The sequence below is a fragment of the Oncorhynchus nerka genome, linkage group LG18 (assembly GCF_034236695.1).
Source record: "Oncorhynchus nerka isolate Pitt River linkage group LG18, Oner_Uvic_2.0, whole genome shotgun sequence".
Lineage (NCBI taxonomy): Eukaryota > Metazoa > Chordata > Actinopteri > Salmoniformes > Salmonidae > Oncorhynchus > Oncorhynchus nerka.
The window spans coordinates 31811839-31832260 of record NC_088413.1 but is presented as its reverse complement, the minus strand read 5'-3'; the positions used below and the strand labels follow the sequence as shown (position 1 = coordinate 31832260).

Below are 20422 nucleotides of genomic sequence, written 5' to 3'. Positions count from 1 at the left end.
CACACCCAGAAAAATTATTTTATCAGTACTGGGACAACAGGCGAGGACGCGCTATCATGCCCCCTTCAGTTCCGGTACCTGTAGTTGCTGCCGCAATTCCCTTTTTTCATTCTAGCTTTGCGTTACAGTGCCTTCCGAAAGTATGCAGACCCCTTGACTTTTTCCAAATTTTGTTACATTAGAGCCTTATTCTAAAAGTGATTACATTGTTTTTTTCCCCTCATCAATCTGCACACAATACCCGATAATAACAAAGCAAAAACAGTTTTTTTTAAAAATTATTGCTAGTTTATTAAAAATATCAAACTGAAATATCACATTTACACAAGTTTTCAGACCCTTTACTCAGTACTTTGTTAAAGCACCTTTGGCAGCGATTTCAGCCTTGAGTCTTCTTGGGTATAATGCCACAAGCTTGGCACACTTGTATTTGGAGAGTTTCTCCCATTCCTCTCTGCAGATCTTCTCAAGCTCTATCAGGTTGGATGGGGAGCGTAGCTGCACAGCTATTTTCAGGTCTCTCCAGAAATGGTCGATCGGGTTCAAGTCCGGGGTCTGGCCGGGCCACTCAAGGACATTCAGAGACTTGTCCTGAAGCCACTCCTGCATTGTCTTGGCTGTGTGCTTAGGGTCATTGTCCTGTTGGAAAGTGAATTTTCGCCCCAGTCTGAGGTCCTGAGCACTCTGGAGCAGGTTTTCATCAAGGATCTCTGTACTTTGCTCCGTTCAACTTTGCCTCGATCCTCACTAGTCTCACAGTCTCTGCCACTGAAAAACATCCCCACAGCATGATTCTGCCAGCACCATGCTTCACCGTAGGGATGGTGCCAGGTTTCCTCCAGACGCGCCGCTTGGCATTCAGGCCAAACAGTTCAATCCTGGTTTCATCAGACCAGAGAATATTGAACTATACTTGTTCTAGCATAGGTTTACTATCTCTCTAAAAAACATTTATTAACACAAGCCTGTTAAATAATTCAAAGTTAAAGGGGTGTGGTTAATTACCCTCTTATCCCAAGACACTAAAAACATTATAACTATAATATGTCAGATAAAGAATGATTCCCAGATATCACCTAATGTACATCTCAAGACACACTGCTACGATTTCTTCCCATTGTGGACACTCCTATGTCTGATAAGGCTACTCAGGAAGGAGAAGCTCTTGTGACATAATTTGCAATTGAAGCTGTCCTTGGTGTGAACAGTCTGGTGCTGCTTCACATACCTTGCCTCAGCAAAGTGCTTCCCACATGTGGGGCAGGCATACGGCTTGTCGGCGTCCGACCTAATGCTCGGCCTCCCACATTGTGACCCAATGACACCAGAGGAGGTAGAAGCAAGAGTTTTTGAGCTCCCTCCTTGACCTCGAGCCATTGTTTGGGTGTTGTTGGAATTGTGTGCTGTGTTATAGGCTAGGTACCTCTTATGGTGAACGCTCATCCTGACCCTGTCTGTATTGGTGGGGTAAACCTGAGGTAAGTGAGGAAGACTAGACCCAGGCCCAGGCCTTCTATGAACCAAGTCACCAGGCATTGGACGAGGCCCTGAAGGAGAAGACAGACTTGCTGATAGACTACCACCAGGGGGGGCTCCCATCACTCTCTGTGAAGGCTGAAGCCCAGGGTGACCTGCTCTGTTCATCATGGATACTGTGGTGTTTGTATCATAGGAACAGGAGGGTTGATCTCTATCAGCCCCAGACTGAAGACTGGATCCCTGACTGGAGCCTCTGTTTCTCTGATGACCAACAGGACTGAGGTGGTTCAGTCCACCTGTCCACTGGTTGTGTTCTGTGTAGTGGTTGTGGTGGAGTCCCTGTCCCTCACGGTTGGGTCCTAGTTCTGACTCAGGAAGGAAGAGTGATGGCTCCAGATCCAGGGTTTTGATCCGGGGCCAGGGTTTGTGACCACCCACCTCAGATGTCCAGTCTCTTCCGTCAGCAACATCAGACATCAGCTGGTCCTCATGGACTGCAGACTGTAAACACAAATTGTACAGAAAAGCATAAAGATTTATATAAGAAACTCTTTGCTGTACACACAGAAGCATGACATGATATTATAAAATGTTAACCACTGTCAAGTACCTAACAATATGGAGCCATTGGAGTTTACTATGAAACAATGTCCATAAGTGTTGATTCAAAAAGGAAATATGCGTTGGTTCGACTGAGATGAGGGAAACTCAGTCTCTGCAATAATACAAAAATAACCAAGTCAGTCCCCGCAGACCAAATCTACCCCTCACCCTGCTCTCAGCCAGACTGTTGTCATGGAGACTAGGTTCAGTTGTTTTGTGTTAACACTGTTGTTCCCCAGCCCAGAGTTGAGGACGCTGTCCCACCCACTGACCTCCACTATGTCACCTCTGGTCCTGGGCTGCTCTGTAATGTTGTCCCCTGGGCCCTTGCCTGCACCCGTCTGGATCTGGAAATCTAAGACGGCCGCCCAGTCTCCTCTGTTAGCCTCCAGCCAACCACCTGCAGGAGGTTAGAAAATGGACGTTACAAACATGGCAGAGAAAACGCTACAGATGGAGTTTTTCTTTATCAATTACCTGGTCAAGTTTATTTTTAAGGATAGGTGTTCCGCTAGCGACCCACTTCGACAACATCCAGTGAAATTGCAGAGCGCCAAATGCAAAATACAGAAATACTCATAATAAACATTCATAAAAGATACAAGTGTTATACATCGGCTTAAAGATGAACTTCTTGTTAATCCAGCCACTGTGTCAGATTTCAAAAAGGCTTTACGGCGAAAGCATAACATGCGATTATCTGCATACAAACATTTTCAAGCCAAGTAGAGGAGTCACAAAAGTCAGAAATAGCAATAGAATTACTCACTTACCTTTGATGATCTTCATCTGGTTGCAAGAGTCCCTGTTACACAATAAATGTTTGTTTTGTTCGATAAAGTCCCTCTTTATATCCCAAAAACTCTGTTTTGTTGGCGCGTTTTATTCAGTAATCCACTGACTTGAAGGAGGTCACAACATGCAGACGAATACATCCTAATAGTACCGGTAAAGTTTGTTGAAACATGTCAAACGATGTTTATAATTAATCGTTAGACAATAGGTTGTCTATTGTCTAAATAATTGATAATATTTCAACCGTACAATAGCGTATTCAATAGAAAGGAAAAACAACAAAGGGCGCACAATCGGTCACACGCAAACCAGCGCTGCTTCATTCTACAGTCCACTTACAAAATGGTCTCATTCTTCCTCATTTTTCAGAATACAAGGGTGAAACAATGTCTAAAGACTGTTGACATCTAGTGGAAGCCATAGGAACTGTAATCTGGGTCCTAACCCATTACATACTGTATAGGCATTCAATTGAAAAGTACCCACATCAAAAAAATCCCACTTCCTGGATGGATTTCCCCCAGGTTTTCGCTTGCCATATCAGTTTTGCTATACTCACAGACATTATTTGAACAGTTTTGGAAACTTTAGAGTGTTTTATTTCCAATACTACCAATTATATGCATATCCTAGCTTCTGGGCCTGAGTAACAGGCAGTTTACTTTGGGCACCTCATTCATCCAAACTTCCAAATATTGCCCCCTATCCCCAAAAAGTTTTTAAGATGTGTGTTTTTGTATGCAAACATAAGTTGCTCTATGCTATAATTATTTCTCCCTTACCTTGCTCCCCCATCTTTAGGCCACTCAGGTCAATGCTCTCTGGTTCGTCTTCTATTGTCTCCTCTTTGACCAGCAGCAGATCAGGCTTCCCATCCTCCATGTCTACTGACTGTATGAGATACAGAGTGAGAGGATGTTGGATCAAGAAATCTGATATGAGCATCCTGCTATGAAGCAGCTTCTGATTGGGCAATGAGGGATTGCTTTGAGTACTTTGGAAACTTGTTAGTTGATTTGATTACTTGACACTTTTTCATGGTTTGATAATTCAAACGTATGGTCTCACACTTAAGACAACATTCATCTAGACCTGGGACCGTACCTAGAAAGAGTCTCAAAGTAGAAGTGCTGATCGAAGATCAGGTCCTTCTCTGTCTACATAGTCTAATTAATTAGGATTTGAAAGGAAAAACCATTCAGACAGTAGTTTACAGTGGGCTCACCTCAGTGAGACTGTGTGTGGTCCTGTGCAGCTCAGCTGGTTCCTCTGTGGGTTCAGGAGGAGGTGTAGTCTGGTTGTCCTCCATGACCATGTTCCCCTCAGTGTTCCCCAGACCCTCCTCACAACCATCCTCCTTCACCAGCAGCACCTCTGGACCCTCCTCCTGGAAGAGAGGTGATACAGATTACAGAGACATACACTCCCTCAGGTACGTACACAAACAGATAAACACACTTTCAACATGGAGTGTTTACCTATCCCCACTACGTTTGAGTCATATACTGTAGATACAGAATGACTTTATTGTTGTTAAACCCATCATGGAGGACATAAATATGATGTGGGTAAATATGAGTCAGCTATGATAAGTCAAAAGTCATCATATGACAAACTTGACTAAACTATATAGAATTGTACAGTAAGTGTTAGTGTGTAAGTGTATTTAAGTGTATATTGGTTATAAAGTGCTGTTGGGTTCATACAGAATAGGGTGAGATCAGATGTGATGTATACTAAAGAGTCTCAATGAAAGTCTTACAATGAAAAGTCCCATTTTGTGTTTATTAAACATAAACCAGTTTTAAATACACTATATATGAAAACCACATATACACATCTCAACAAAAAATGGATAACTTGCATACATTTTCTAATTAAAAATGTATTGGAACAACATTTTGTAGTTTAACAGAAGTAATGAAATAGACATTTGTGAACATCATTTCACCTACACAGTACAAACACAATATGTATCAGACTTTAAGCTTATATATGCCTTATATATCACACAATGTCTGGATGCAATATTCTACACTGAAATCTGTTATTCCAAATATATCTGTGGACCTGTTCTGCTGACAACCATGAAAATATACAGTTGTCTTTAATGCAGTGTTTGATGTAAATGTCAGAAGCTATTGAGTGGAATGGTTTTTCTGCTGGTGTATCCTGAGGTAGCTCCTCTCTGAGAACCTCTTCCCGCAGTGCGTACAGGCAAACGGCCTCTCTCGCGTGTGGACCATATGATGCCTCTTCAGCTGGTCCTGACGGGAGAACCGCTTCTCACACTGGGGGCAGCTGTAGGGTTTTTCCCCTGAGTGGACCCTCTGGTGCCTCTTCAGGTCACCAGCCTGGGCGAAGCGCACGTGACACTGGGTACAGCTGAAGGGTTTCTCCCCAGTGTGGACCCTCTTGTGTATTTCCACCTTCTGCGGGCAGCTGAAGCCTTTGTTACAGAACATGCAGAGGAACCGTTTCTCTTTACTATTGCCTGATGTGGCTCCCCCTCCCTGAGCCTGGGCTCTAGCTCTGTCGTTTGAGTTTAATACCTGATCGAAAAGGATGTGGCTGTGTGAATCGGAAGGTGCCATCAACGTGGACACTGGGTCGCGATCCTTGAACACATGAAAAGGGGAGTGGGTGGCGACATTTTGATTAGTCTCTAAGCTTTCCCTGTAGTCTAAGAAATCTCTGCCCTGCGAGTGTCTGTCTCCTAGGTGACCATTCCATGTGGGAGGTAAGTTGCCCTCCAATTTTACAGTCACTTCATCTACGACTAAACCCTCACCTATCTTATCTAGACAACCTTCAGAGTATACACTACTACTGTACCGGTTCCATTTCCCTCTAGACAGATCAGTCTGTGTTTCTAAACCCAAGGGCATGTTGCCAGGGTCCATCTCTGTAGCGTAAGAACTAGACAGATCATCAACGCCAGTGTCTAACGCGTCACCATCTCCATGGGAATGACCCATCCTCTGGTGAAATACTGGTAGGTACTCTGAACCGGAAGCAGCTGGACAGCTCAGTCTCTCTGGTTCTGATCTGTGTTCAGATCCTGTGTGTAAGAGCCTGTGTGTTACAGTTAAAGTCTCGGTGTCTGTCTCTGACTTGAGGACGGCGTTCGGCGTTCCACTGACCTCCAAGATGCTGTGTCTGGTCCTGGCCTGGGGCGCGGCGGGAAGGTCCTCCGGGGCTACAGCCACTGTTTCAGTCTGGATGTCTCTGCTGTGCCGTGGGTCCTTCTCTCCTTCAGATCTCTCTTGCTTGACTCCAGGACCTGCAGCCTCTGCAGACTGACAAGAAGAGAGGAGGTTATTATCGGTACATGAGTTGAATTGGATAACAATGTGGTAGTGAAGTATCAAAATCCCCTATGGCAAATAGATGAATAGCTGAGGGGAGCCTTTCTGAAATTAAAAACGGGCCACATTTGATGTACTGTCATTGTTAATGTTACATTATGACATTAACCTCTATCACAATAACGTGCTGGGTTGAGGTTCCACTCCCCTCATCAACAGTGATTGGTTGGTCATCTCTCCATGTGTTGTGTTCTGCTGGCTTCACAAAGCTCCTATGGCCTCCAGTGAGATGTGCTTCACCTGAGAGAGTGATTGGGGGAAATGGGTAGTTAAGTTAGGTACTGTCAATGCTCAATGCTATATTGTACACTTGACACTGTCTACAAGTGGCAAGGATGTCCCTTCTCATAACTTCTTGACATACTATTTATTTATTGATTGATTGATTGATTATGTTTCATGCATTACATTATTTTAATTGAGTATGACAATAGGAAATTCAGTAAATCAAGAATCTGGTTAGAATATGATAATAGGAATTGGGTTAGAATATAATATTTTGTTATATTGTGTCTCTGTGTTAGAATAATTCATTCTTAATTGACCTGTCTGGTAAATAAATTTTTTGCAAGATAGCTAAGTAATCAGGGGAAGTGCTACATCAGGCCCAGACACAGGCATAAGTGACATACGCGGTCACTTAGGGGCCCCATCCACTAGTGCCCCACCCCATAATGTCAAAGTGGAATTATGTTTTGGGGATTTTTTTAAAACAAATTAAATTTAAAAAGTAAAGTAATAAGTATTCAAGCATAAATAAGTTCAGGATAAACATTTCCTTAACAAGTCACATAATAAGTTGCATGGACTCACACTGTGTGAAATAATAGTGTTTAACATGACTCATCTCTGTACCCCACACATACAACTATCTGTAAGGTCTCAGTCGAAGCAGTGAATTTAAAACACCGATTCAATACCTCGCAAAGAAGGGCACTTATTGGTAGAAGGGTAAAAAAAACTAAACATGCATTGAATATCCCTTTGAACATGGTGACGTTATTAATTACACTTTGAATGGTGTATAAATACACCCAGTCACTACAAAGATACATTTACATTTACATTTTACATTTAAGTCATTTAGCAGACGCTCTTATCCAGAGCGACTTACAAATTGGTGCTTTCACCTTATGACATCCAGTGGAACAGCCACTTTACAATAGTGCATCTAGGTCTTTTAAGGGGAGGGGGTGAGAAGGATTACTTTATCCTATCCTAGGTATTCCTTAAAGAGGTGGGGTTTCAGGTGTCTCCGGAAGGTGGTGATTGACTCCGCTGTCCTGGCGTCGTGAGGGAGTTTGTTCCACCATTGGGGGGCCAGAGCAGCAAACAGTTTTGACTGGGCTGAGCGGGAACTGTACTTCCTCAGTGGTAGGGAGGCGAGCAGGCCAGAGGTGGATGAACGCAGTGCCCTTGTTTGGGTGTAGGGCCTGATCAGAGCCTGGAGGTACTGAGGTGCCGTTCCCCTCACAGCTCCGTAGGCAAGCACCATGGTCTTGTAGCGGATGCGAGCTTCAACTGGAAGCCAGTGGAGAGAGCGGAGGAGCGGGGTGACGTGAGAGAACTTGGGAAGGTTGAACACCAGACGGGCTGCGGCGTTCTGGATGAGTTGTAGGGGTTTAATGGCACAGGCAGGGAGCCCAGCCAACAGCGAGTTGCAGTAATCCAGACGGGAGATGACAAGTGCCTGGATTAGGACCTGCGCCGCTTCCTGTGTGAGGCAGGGTCGTACTCTGCGGATGTTGTAGAGCATGAACCTACAGGAACGGGCCACCGCCTTGATGTTATTTGAGAACGACAGGGTGTTGTCCAGGATCACGCCAAGGTTCTTAGCGCTCTGGGACGAGGACACAATGGAGTTGTCAACCGTGATGGCGAGATCATGGAACGGGCAGTCCTTCCCGGGAGGAAGAGCAGCTCCGTCTTGCCGAGGTTCAGCTTGAGGTGATGATCCGTCATCCACACTGATATGTCTGCCAGACATGCAGAGATGCGATTCGCCACCTGGTCGTCAGAAGGGGGAAAGGAGAAGATTAATTGTGTGTCGTCTGCATAGCAATGATAGGAGAGACCATGTGAGGTTATGACAGAGCCAAGTGACTTGGTGTATAGCGAGAATAGGAGAGGGCCTAGAACAGAGCCCTGGGGGACACCAGTGGTGAGAGCACGTGGTGAGGAGACGGATTCTCGCCACGCCACCTGGTAGGAGCGACCTGTCAGGTAGGACGCAATCCAAGCGTGGGCCGCGCCGGAGATGCCCAACTCGGAGAGGGTGGAGAGGAGGATCTGATGGTTCACAGTATCGAAGGCAGCCGATAGGTCTAGAAGGATGAGAGCAAGAGCAGAGGAGAGAGAGTTAGCTTTAGCAGTGCGGAGCGCCTCCGTGATACAGAGAAGAGCAGTCTCAGTTGAATGACTAGTCTTGAAACCTGACTGATTTGGATCAAGAAGGTCATTCTGAGAGAGATAGCGGGAGAGCTGGCCAAGGACGGCACGTTCAAGAGTTTTGGAGAGAAAAGAAAGAAGGGATACTGGTCTGTAGTTGTTGACATCGGAGGGATCGAGTGTAGGTTTTTTCAGAAGGGGTGCAACTCTCGCTCTCTTGAAGACGGGAGGGACGTAGCCAGCGGTCAGGGATGAGTTGATGAGCGAGGTGAGGTAAGGGAGAAGGTCACCGGAGATGGTCTGGAGAAGAGAGGAGGGGATAGGGTCAAGCGGGCAGGTTGTTGGGCGGCCGGCCGTCACAAGACGCAAGATGTCATCTGGAGAGAGAGGGGAGAAAGAGGTCAGAGCACAATATTAGATATTTTTGTATTTCATTTTCAATAAATTTGCTAAAATTTCCAAAAACATGTTTTCACTTTGTCATTATGAGGCAGTGTGTAGATTAGTGAGAAACAATTATAATTAAATCCATTTTGAATTAATGCTGTAACACAACAAAATGTGGAATAAGCCAAGTGGTATGAATACTTGAAGGCACTCACCGGCAAGTTTATTAGGTATACTACCTCATTCACGAAAATGTGACAACCGAAGGCAGGTTTCATCAGCGCCGCACACACCACTTGGAGGCAGTATGCATTTTGAAAAAAAAATCGGTACCCAATGGCAACATGTGTAGAACTTCAGGAAATGAACTCTAAAACATTCTCTGCCTTCAAACTTTTGCGTAGGGCCCCCAAAAGGTTAGGGCCAGCCCCAGCGTCGCCGGAAAATGTGTGGCGAGACAGTATTTGCCCCAGTACTTTTCAATCTCAAATCAGCAGCAGCAAATGCGTTTACCAGACATATTCATTAGTTAATGTCATAGAAAAATGTTTTGCAACGGAAAAGAAAGCAGCCGTTTCTTATTGGACAAGTTTACATAGCACCTCCCCCAATTTCAGCCTGTTTTCCTCCGTTTTGTCTAGTGACGCGGTAGCCCCATGCTTGCTGTGACAGGTGGATTAACTTGTCAGTCACAGTGGTCTCCTAGCTACAGCCTCCAAAGCCTTATCAACCACTAGTTTGGTTGCACCAGCACCTGGTCAAAGACAGTACAGTATGAAGATAGGCAGAAACTGCTTCTCCAATAGAAATCCCTGATCACGCATGTAGGCGAGGTCATTGCAACGTTGGCTAGCTTTACTCATGCGCAGAAACATGTCATTGGGTCTAACATGTGCAGGCCGTCAGATCAAAGCCACTACTTCAATCTAAAGTTGTTTTTGTTCTCTCATCGACTTCTCAAACCCCGGCCTGGTCTGTTTGGTCTGCTTCTCAAGGGTTCCCGGAAGTCTCGCAATGTTGCGTTACGGTTTAGAACCTCTGTGACCTCGTTGTTTGGCTGTCCTTGCTATCAGGGATCCTTGGGACGTCCCTACCCCATTGAAGTTGAAAGGTAAAATGGTTAGGGGTTTAGGGTAGGTATGTCCCAAGGATTTTGGATAGAACTAACAATTGTTTGACTTGCACTTTGCCTCTTTCTTCGCTCACATTCTGTGGGATCTGAATTTGTGTTTTTGTTAGCTAGTGTAAGTCTTCTTCTGCCTGCCTCATGAGAGAGCGAACACACATTTTCATGGAAAACAGAGTATGTGTTAATAAAAGCAGTTAAAGCAGTTTATTTTAAATGGCGCCAGAAGAAATGGCAGCAGTTTTTACAGGCGCCCAACCAATTGTGCTATTGTGTTTTTTGTGTGTGTTATTTGTAACTTATTTTGTTCATAATGTTTCTGCAACCGTATCTTACGGCAAAAAAGAGCTTCTGGATATCAGGACGGCGATCACTCACCTCGGATTAGACAAATATTTTTTCTACAACAAAGACCACGCACAAGACATTCTCCAAACACCCCACAGGACCGGCATCCCCGTTATTTGCAAGAGGAAGCGACGCAGGTACAGAGGATAAAGAGCCGGATGCCTGGTCAGGACCCGGAGAAGGCGACTGGGAAAGCTGCCATTGCCGTCAATACTACTCGCCAACGTGCAATCATTGAACAATAAATTAGACGAGGTACGATCACGAATATCCTACCAACGGGACTTCAAAAACTGTAATATCCTATGTTTCACGGAATCGTGGCTGAATGATGACATGGATATTCAGCTAGCGGGATATATGCTGCACCGGCAAGATAGAACAACACACTCCGGTAAGACGAGGGGGGCGGTCTGTGCATATTTGTAAACAACAGCTGGTGCACGAAATCTAAGGAAGTCCCTAGATTTTGCTCGCCTGAAGTAGAGTATATTGTGATAAATTGCAGGCCACTACTTGCCTAGAGAGTTTTCAGCTATACTTTTTGTGGCTGTTTATTTACCACCACTAACAGATGCTGGCACTAAGACCGCACTCAGTCAGCTGTATAAGGAAATAAGCAAGCACCACAGGAAGCACCAGTGACTCTGTCTATAGAAAAGTGGTCAGATGAAGCAGATGTTAAACTACAGGACTGTTTTGCTATCACAGACTGGAACATGTTCCGGGATTCTTCCAATGGCATTGAGGAGTACACCACATCAGTCACTGGCTTTATCAACAAGTGCATCGAGGACGTCGTCCCCACAGTGACTGTACATACCCCAACCAGAAGCCATGGATTACAGGCAACATTCGCACTGAGCTAAAGGGTAGAGCTGCCACTTTCAAAGTGCGTCACTCTAACCCGGAAGCTTACAAGAAATCCTGCTATGCCCTGCGACGAACCATCAAACAGGCAAAGCGTCAATACAGGGCTAAGATTGAATCATACTACACCGGCTCCGACACTCGTCTTGTGTGGCAGGGCTTGCAAACTATTACAGACTACAAAGGGAAGCACAGCTGTGAGCTGCCCAGTGACAGGAGCCTACCAGACGAGCTAAATCACTTCTATGCTCGCTTCGAGGCAACCAAGACTGAGGCATGCATGAGAGCATCAGCTGTTCCGGACGACTGTGTGATCACGCTCTCCGTAGCCGACATGAGTAAGACCATTAAACAGGTCAACATACACAAGGCTGTGGGGCCAGACGGATTACCAGGACGTGTGCTCTGGGCATGGGCTGACCAACTGGCAGGTGTCTTCACTGACAATTTCAACATGTCCCTGGTTGAGTCTGTAATACCAACATGTTTCAAGCAGACCACCATAGTCCCTGAGCCCAAGAACACAAAGGCAACCTGCCTAAATGACTACAGACCCGTAGCACTCATGTCCGTAGCCATGAAGTGCTTTGAAAGGTTGGTAATGTTGGTAATCAACACTATTATCCCAGAAACCCTAGACCCACTCCAATTTACATACCGCCCAAACAGATCCACAGATGATGCAATCTCTATTGCACTCCACACTGGCCTTTCCCACCTGGACAAATGAACACCTGCGTGAGAATGCTATTCATTGACTACAGCTCAGCGTTCAACACCACAGTACCCTCAAAGTTCTTCACTAAGCTAAGGATCCTGGGACTAAACACCTCCCTCTGCAACTGGATCCTGTACTTCCTGACGGGCCGCCCCCAGGTGGTGAGGGTAGGTAGCAACATCTGCCACTCTGATCCTCAACACTGGAGCTCCACAGGGGTGCGTGCTCAGTCCCCTCCTGTACTCCCCTGTTCACCCACGACTGCATGGGCAGGCACGACTACAACACCATCATCAAGTTTGCAGACGACACAACAGTGGTAGGCCTGATCACTGACAACGATGAGACAGCCTTTAGGGAGGAGGTCAGAGACCTGGCCGGGTGGTGCAAGAATAACAACCTATCCCTCAACGTAACCAAGACTAAGGAGATGATTGTGGACTACAGGAAAAGGAGAACCGAGCACGCCCCCATACTCATCGACGGTGCTGTAGTGGAGCAGGTTGAGAGCTTCAAGTTCCTCTGTGTCCACATCAACAACAAACTAGAATGGTCCAAGCACACCAAGACAGTCGTGAAGAGGGCACGACAAAGCCTATTCCCCCTTAGGAAACTAAAAAGATTTGGCATGTGTCCTCAGATCCTCAAAAGTTTCTACAGATGCAACATCGAGAGCATGGTTGCATCACTGCCTGGTACAGCAATTGCTCGGCCTCTGACCGCAAGGCAATACAGAAGGTAGTGCGTACGGCCCAGTACATCCCTGGGGCTAAGCTCCCTGCCATCCAGGACCTCTACACCAGGCGGTATCAGAGGAAGGCCCTAAAAATTGTCAAAGACCCCAGCCACCCCAGTCATAGACTGTTCTCTCTATTACCGCTTGACAAGCGGTACCCGAGTGCCAAGTCTAGGACAAAAAGGCTTCTTGACCGTTTTTACCCCAAAGCCATAAGACTCCTGAACAGGTAATCAAATGGCTACCCAGACTATTTGCATTGTGTGCCACCCCCCAGACCCTCTTTTTACACTGCTGCTACTCTGTTTATCATATATGCATAGTCACTAACTATACATTCATGTACATACTACCTCAATTGGGCCGACCAACCAGTGCTCCCGCACATTGGCTAACCGGGTTATCTGCATTGTGTCCCGCCACCCACCAACCCCTCTTTTACGCTACTGCTACTCTCTGTTCATCATATATGCATAGTCACTTTAGCCATATCTATATGTACATACTACCTCAATCAGTCTGACTAACCGGTGTCTGTATGTAACCTCGCTACTTTTATAGCCTCGCTACTGTATATAGCCTGTCTTTTTACTGTTGTTTAATTTCTTTACTTACCTATTGTTCACCTAATACCTTTTCTGCACTAATGGTTAGAGCCTGTAAGTAAGCATTTCACTGTAAAGTTTACACCTGTTGTATTCGGCGCACGTGACAAGTAAACTTTAATTTGATTTGATAAAGCCCTTAACCAACAATGCAGTTAAGAAAAAGAAGTGTGAAGTAATTTTTTTTTTTAGCAAGGCTATATACAGGGGGTACCGGTACAGAGTCAATGTGCAGGGGTACAGGTCAGTCGAAGTAATATGTACATGTAGGTAGAATTAAAGTGACTATGCATAGATAATAAACAGAGTAGCAGCAGGGTAGCAGAGAGGAGGGGGGGACAATGCAAATAGTATAGGTTGCCATTTGATTACCTGTTTGAGAGTCTTATGGCTTGGGGGTAGAAGCTGTTAAGAAAACTTTTGGACCTAGACTTGGCGCTCCAGTACCGCTTGCTGTGCTGAGGACAGTCGATGACTAGGGTGACCATTTTTAAGGCCTTCCTCTGACACCGCCTGGTATAGTGGTCCTGGAAGCTTGGCCCCAGTGATATACTGGGCTGTTAGCACTACCCTCTGTAGTGCCTTGCGGACTGAGGCTGAGCAGTTGCCATACCAGGCAGTGATGCAACCAGTGCTCTCAATGGTGCAGCTGTAGAACTTTTTGAGGATCCATGCCAAATCTTTTCAGTCTCCTAAGGGGGAATAGGCTTTGTTCCAGAAACAGCCTACCCGACCGCTTGGAGGAGTCTGCATGGTCCTAAAGCACACTGTTGCCTGGTTTTGTATCACATTCCAATGATAAAACTGGGGGCGTCTCCACATTTCAGAATGTGGAGGGGACGTGTCCCCCCGCCCCCAGTGAAAGTTGCGTCCTCTGATTTAGACTCACGGAATAAATGAGTTTGGCACAGGATAAAGATGAAACGATCTGCTGCTGCTACCCAAGGCTTAGGGATACTGAAGTTTCTGAAAAGGTTAGTCAGCCAGTTTATTAGTCCAGTAATGTTCGTTTGCATATCATTTTATTTCAACTGCTGGTGATTATTCAAATGTTTCCAGAGCAAATTTCCCAGCCTTAAAAGTAAAAAACCTACAAATTCCACCACAGAGCAGTCTACACAGACAATGTGAACACATTTGTCCAACCGTAACAGATGCATAGCTAATGCAGAAAGAGAGAGTTGATGGATTCTAGCACCACCATAACTTTCGCAAATACAGAGATTGACGCCCCATTCTTTTTTTTGGTTCCGTTCCACTCTTCAGACCAGCAAACTACATTTCTGAACCGGTTTGAACCAAAGAAAAATATCGGATTATATAGTTCCTTTCTAAACCTATGAAATATAATTTTGTTATTTTCCGGTTTTCTGTTCTGTTCCCTGAACTGGTTCCAACTTACTGATATGAACTGGTAATGCAGGTTTGGTTAGAAGAGTGCAATAGATTGAGTGATATTCAATAAATTATACTTAATGAAAAGGGGGATATTATTTTAAATTAAACTTTAGAAAGTAGTTGATATAATGATTGAATATATGGATTTTACAGGCAATCAGTTCCTACAGTGAGCACCAGGAAACCAACCTCTGGTGGGACAGATGGAGTCCAGGACAAAAACACAAGGTTAGTGGTTGTATGACTTACACATAAAAACGGTTACAAAGTCTATTGTGTATAGTGTTAAATGTAACCCTGCCTTACATAAAGATTACAGAATGAATAATAAAAACTAGGTTTTCACATTAAATTAAGACTTTCAAACCTGTCTGCTTAACATTGTGTATAGAGTGAAATTAATATTTAAAGACATTGTAACCATTCTTTGCACAACGCTCAGCCCTGCTACAGTAGTTCACTAAAATACAGAGCATGGTGTCCATTAAAGTTGTCTTCTCTGGCTCTTTTGATTACTGATTCAGAATGAATAATAACAAGGTTTGTGGTAGTTTTAAAGGTTTTGATCCACCTTAGGCCAGGAGTGTTTCCAATTCACATGACCCCAAATAAATCCAAGCCCTATAGTCATAACACAGATGAAAAGGGAAGCTATCTATAACAATACTTTGTCATAGCCGAGGAATAGGACCCAGAGTTTTACCTAACCAGGAAAAACTCTAAACAACCAACCCGTCTATTGCATACTATCCAAAAACTGACCAAGTCACCAATTCTGGCTAACATCTGAACACGTGCGCAGAGGGGAACTGGGCAATTTATGCAAAATGTACCTCTTGCCATTCCTCTGTATCGGTCGAGGATCTTGACACTACTGGGACGACTGGCGAGGACGCGCTCCCGTGCCACCTTTAGTTCCAATAGCTGTAGTTTCCTCCGCAATCCCCTGTTTTCTTTCTGGCTTTGAGACATTTCCAAACGGAACACTGCATAGTCGTCGTCTACGAGTTTACAGATCTCTGCCACGGCTGCATTCGCTAACACCTCCATGATGGAGGCTATTTGAGTGTGAAAAACCATACAGTTAGCCATTATTGTTAGCGGCTACCTAGCTAGTTAAATAACATCTATCAACCAAGTCCTGTCTCCAACGCGATTTAAAAACTACCTGATGTAAGTATGTAATGCTGTGCTGTTAAATTAGTCATATTTTGAGTTCCATGGTGTTAATACATTTCTAAATAACAATAAAACCGCTAACGTGGAAATGGTTATTGGTCACTGTTTACTTCTGTTTACTACTACTTCTTCTTTGATGAAGTTTAACGGCGGTTCACTTTCAGTAAATGTTGCCTTACCGCCACCTACTAGACTGGAGTATAACTGCCTTATACTTTGCTTTAAACAATTGTTTAATAAGAATAATAAGAAATACCCTACGATCTAACACTACACTCACACAAAAATTAAATTACTTTTTTTTTTTAAACATACTCCACTATTTAAAATCGATGTAGTCCTACTCCAGGCCAACAGGCTGAAACCACCACTTAACACATCCTGTAACTCTTCTGATGTCAAGTCTCACACACCCAAATACCTCTATTCAGCTGCCACCACAAAAATCCAATATTACTGAAACATATCACTTGTTGGTTTATCACTCTGTACTGGTACAGATCTACAACTCACACGCCTCCTCTCAGGATCCCTCCCCCTTGACTCATCGTCCTCTATGTTCTTCATTGCCTCAGCATATGACAACTTCTGCACTACTCTGATCCTGGAAACCTCAACCTGCCTCTCTCACACTAGACATTTCAGATCCCTAGCCCCATGGGCACCTTTCCCCAATGATACACATTCCTTTGTCTCATGCCCTTCCGCACACTTCTCACACCTAGGACCCTCCCCACACACGGCTGCCAAATGCCCATAAGCTTGACACCTGTAATAACGTAATGTATTAGGCACAAAAACTCATGCAGGATAACTTACAACATCACTTTGTTGGGCAAAGACTCACCATCAAAACTCAAGTCATTTTCTGTTCTTTTATGTTTATCTACTCACACCACCCTGTGTGCGTTGAAACAAGCAACAAGCATCACAAACACTGGGATTTTTTTTAAATTTCACCTTTATTTAACCAGGTAGGCCAGTTGAGAACAAGTTCTTATTTACAACTGCGACCTGGCCAAGATAAAGCAAAGCAGTGCGACAAAAACAACACAGAGTTACACATGGGATAAACAAACATACAGTCAATAACAAAATCTATGTACAGTGTGTGCAAATATAGAAGAGTAGGGAGGTAGGCCATAGAGGTGAAATAATTTCAATTTAGTATTAACACTGGAGTGATAGATGTGCATATGATGATGTGCAAGTAGAGATACTGGGGTGCAAGAGGGTAAGTAATAATATGGGAATGAGGTAGTTGAGTGTGCTATTTACAGATTGGCTGTGTACAGGTACAGTAAGCTGCTCTGACAGCTGATGCTTAAAGTTAGAGAGGGAGATATAAGACTCCAGCTTCAGTGATTTTTGCAATTCGTTCCAGTCATTGGCTGCAGAGAACTGGAAGGAAAGGCGGCCAAAGGAAGTGTTGGCTTTGGGGATGACCAGTGAAATATACCTGCTGGAGCGCGTGCCTCGGGTGGGTGTTGCTATGGTGACCAGTGAGCTGAGATAAGGCGGGGCTTTACCTAGCAAAGACTTATAGATGACCTGGAACCAGTGGGTTTGGCGATGAATATGTAGTGAATCTTCCCCTTCAGTTGGTCAGCTTTCATATTTACCACTACCCCAGTAATCACTCCTTTCAATGGCACCCTTTTCTTGAGAGTAAACCATTCACATCTTTTGCCCCCATTCGTTTTAACATGAAGTGCCTGCTCCCTCTGACCAGCAGAAACCCAAGCCACTTCTGGTTACCCTCACCGATTCCACATCACCCAACTCTGTTCTCACCCACCCTGAAACCACAAATGGGTCAGCCAAAAGGCAAGGGTCCACTTTTTCCAGAAACTTCACTCCTACTGTCACAGACTCATCTTTATCCTGACCCTAAGTGCAAGCCTCAGGCTCTGAGAACTTCACCACACCTACCACCTCTGATACTTCGACCTCATTCACTTCCATTTCTCCTCACTCTGCTTACACTTTCTACCATTATTCTTTAACAAACCATCTCCCTTTTTTCCCCACACATGTTTACCAACTCAAGCTTACCCTCTTCCTCCCTCTCTTTCTGACCTCCTCTGCCGCCTCCATTCGTCCTTCGTATTCCAAGTATATGTCTCCTTATGATAATACGGCACTTCTCCTGACATACATCTTGTTCTTGCATTGTTAAGGGACGCCATTTAACTGGCTGTCACAATCTCCGTACAATCAGCACGAACCCCTCAGGGATGTAGCGCTCAACAGTGCATCCCACTTGTAAAACAGCTGCCTCGTTTTGATGTTCTTGTTTATCAAAAGCTAACCGCAACGCTTTTCCATTTCAAACAAGCGCGCTCTCTTTCTCCCGGATTCCTCGATTCGCAGACCCTGCGCCGCCACCCAGTAATGCGCTCTCGCTTTGACCCACATTCAAGTGTCTAATTCAGTTTACACGGAACATAAATAAACAACATTATTTGTTGGCGTCAAAGCTCAAGGGGGTGTGGTTAAATTAAACATTTAGGCGCGCTGTTGTTTGAATTACCGTACCGCTTTTACGGGTGCGTTCGTAAATTCACTCTAGCTATCTACTCCGATTTCAGAGAACTATGTCTGAGTGTACAGAGTGCACAGAATAACTGATGAATTTACTAACGCGCAACACCTGTTGAATATGACTGGTGTCATTAAACGTCGGCAAAAAAAATATTAAATTGTTGCCAGCAGCACAGTTAGTCACCAATACAGCACGTTTCTAATGACAAGTTAACAGGGGGTTACTTTTTTATACTTTTTTTTATTTCACCTTTATTTAACCAGGAAGGCAAGTTGAGAACAAGTTCTCATTTACAATTGCGACCTGGCCAAGATAAAGCAAAGCAGTTCGACTTTGCAATTCGTTCCAGTCATTGGCAGCAGAGAACTGGAAGGAGAGGCGGACAAGGAAATAATTGGTTTTGGGGGTGACCAGAGAGATATACCTGCTGGAGCGCGTGCTACAGGTGGTTGATGCTATGGTGACCAGCGAGCTGAGATAAGGGGGGACTTTACCTAGTAGGGTCTTGTAGATGACATGGAGCCAGTGGGTTTGGCGACGAGTATGAAGCGAGGGCCAGCCAACGAGAGTGTACAGGTCGCAATAATGAGGGGTATGTGGTTAATTACCCTCCTAAACAGAAGTTAAAGGCCCATTGCAGTCAAAAACGTGATTTACCTGTGTTTTATATACATTTCCACACTGAAGTTGAAATAATACTGTGTAGTTACATACATACTTGAAATCATTGGCCACTCTAACAAATGGATCACTAGTCACTTTATTAATGGCACTTTAATAATGATGTTACATAACTTGCATTACTCATCCCAGATGTATATACTGTATTTTGAACCATCTATTGCATTTTGCCTATGCCCCTCGGCCATTGATCATCCATATATTTATATGTACATATTCTTATTCCATTCCTTTACTTAGATTTGTGTGTATTAGGTAGTTGTTGTGGAATTGTTAGATGACTTGTTGACATTGCTGCACTGTCGGAATTAGAAGCACAAGCATTTCGCTACACTCGCAATAACACCTGCTAACCATGTGCATGTGACCAATAAAATTTGGTTTGATCATTGTGAAAATTATGATAATGCCCTTTGTGTAAGAGCTGTTTGAAAATACATTTGTCTGTTTTGGTGGGATGGAATTTTGGCCTTCCGTCAAATCAAATCAAATCAAATTTTATTTGTCACATACACATGGTTAGCAGATGTTAATGCGAGTGTAGCGAAATGCTTGTGCTTCTAGTTCCGACAATGCAGTGATAACCAACAAGTAATCTAACTAACAATTCCAAAACTACTGTCTTATACACAGTGTAAGGGGATAAGGAATATGTACATAAGGATATATGAATGAGTGATGGTACAGAGCAGCATACAGTAGATGGTATCGAGTACAGTATATACATATGAGATGAGTATGTAGACAAAGTAAACAAAGTGGCATAGTTAAAGTGGCTAGTGACATAAGAATGCAGTCGATGATCTAGAGTACAGTATATACATATGCATATGAGATGAATAATGTAGGGTAAGTAACATTATATAAGGTAGCATTGTTTAAAGTGGCTAGTGATATATTTACATCATTTCCCATCAATTCCCATTATTAAAGTGGCTGGAGTTGGGTCAGTGTCAATGACAGTGTGTTGGCAGCAGCCACTCAATGTTAGTGGTGGCTGTTTAACAGTCTGATGGCCTTGAGATAGAAGCTGTTTTTCAGTCTCTCGGTCCCAGCTTTGATGCACCTGTACTGACCTCGCCTTCTGGATGATAGCGGGGTGAACAGGCAGTGGTTCGGGTGGTTGATGTCCTTGATGATCTTTATGGCCTTCCTGTAACATCGGGTGGTGTAGGTGTCCTGGAGGGCAGGTAGTT

The 20422-nt window shown here is 44.3% G+C and overlaps 1 protein-coding gene across 1 annotated transcript; it reads right to left on the bottom strand.

The window, feature by feature from the left end:
• Nucleotides 1-265: 265 nt before the first annotated feature.
• On the bottom strand, nucleotides 266-16141 carry LOC115145662 (uncharacterized). Its single transcript, XM_029687186.2, has 7 exons — nucleotides 15655-16141; nucleotides 6355-6485; nucleotides 6021-6176; nucleotides 4103-4264; nucleotides 3660-3768; nucleotides 2355-2482; nucleotides 266-1980 (listed from the first exon to the last, which is right to left on the bottom strand). The coding sequence occupies exons 1-7, from the start codon at nucleotides 15911-15913 to the stop codon at nucleotides 1102-1104; spliced, it is 1824 nt and encodes a 607-aa protein (XP_029543046.2). The 5' UTR covers nucleotides 15914-16141; the 3' UTR covers nucleotides 266-1101.
• Nucleotides 16142-20422: the final 4281 nt, after the last annotated feature.

Coding starts and splice junctions, on each gene's coding strand:
- LOC115145662 (XM_029687186.2), bottom strand. CDS start 15,913: ATGGCTAACTGTATGGTTTTTCACACTCAAATAGCCTCCATCATGGAG. Junction 6,177..6,354: donor AGCACGTTATTGTGATAGAG/GTTAATGTCATA, acceptor TCTTCTTGTCAG/TCTGCAGAGGCTGCAGGTCC. Junction 3,769..4,102: donor CCACACACAGTCTCACTGAG/GTGAGCCCACTG, acceptor TATCTCATACAG/TCAGTAGACATGGAGGATGG.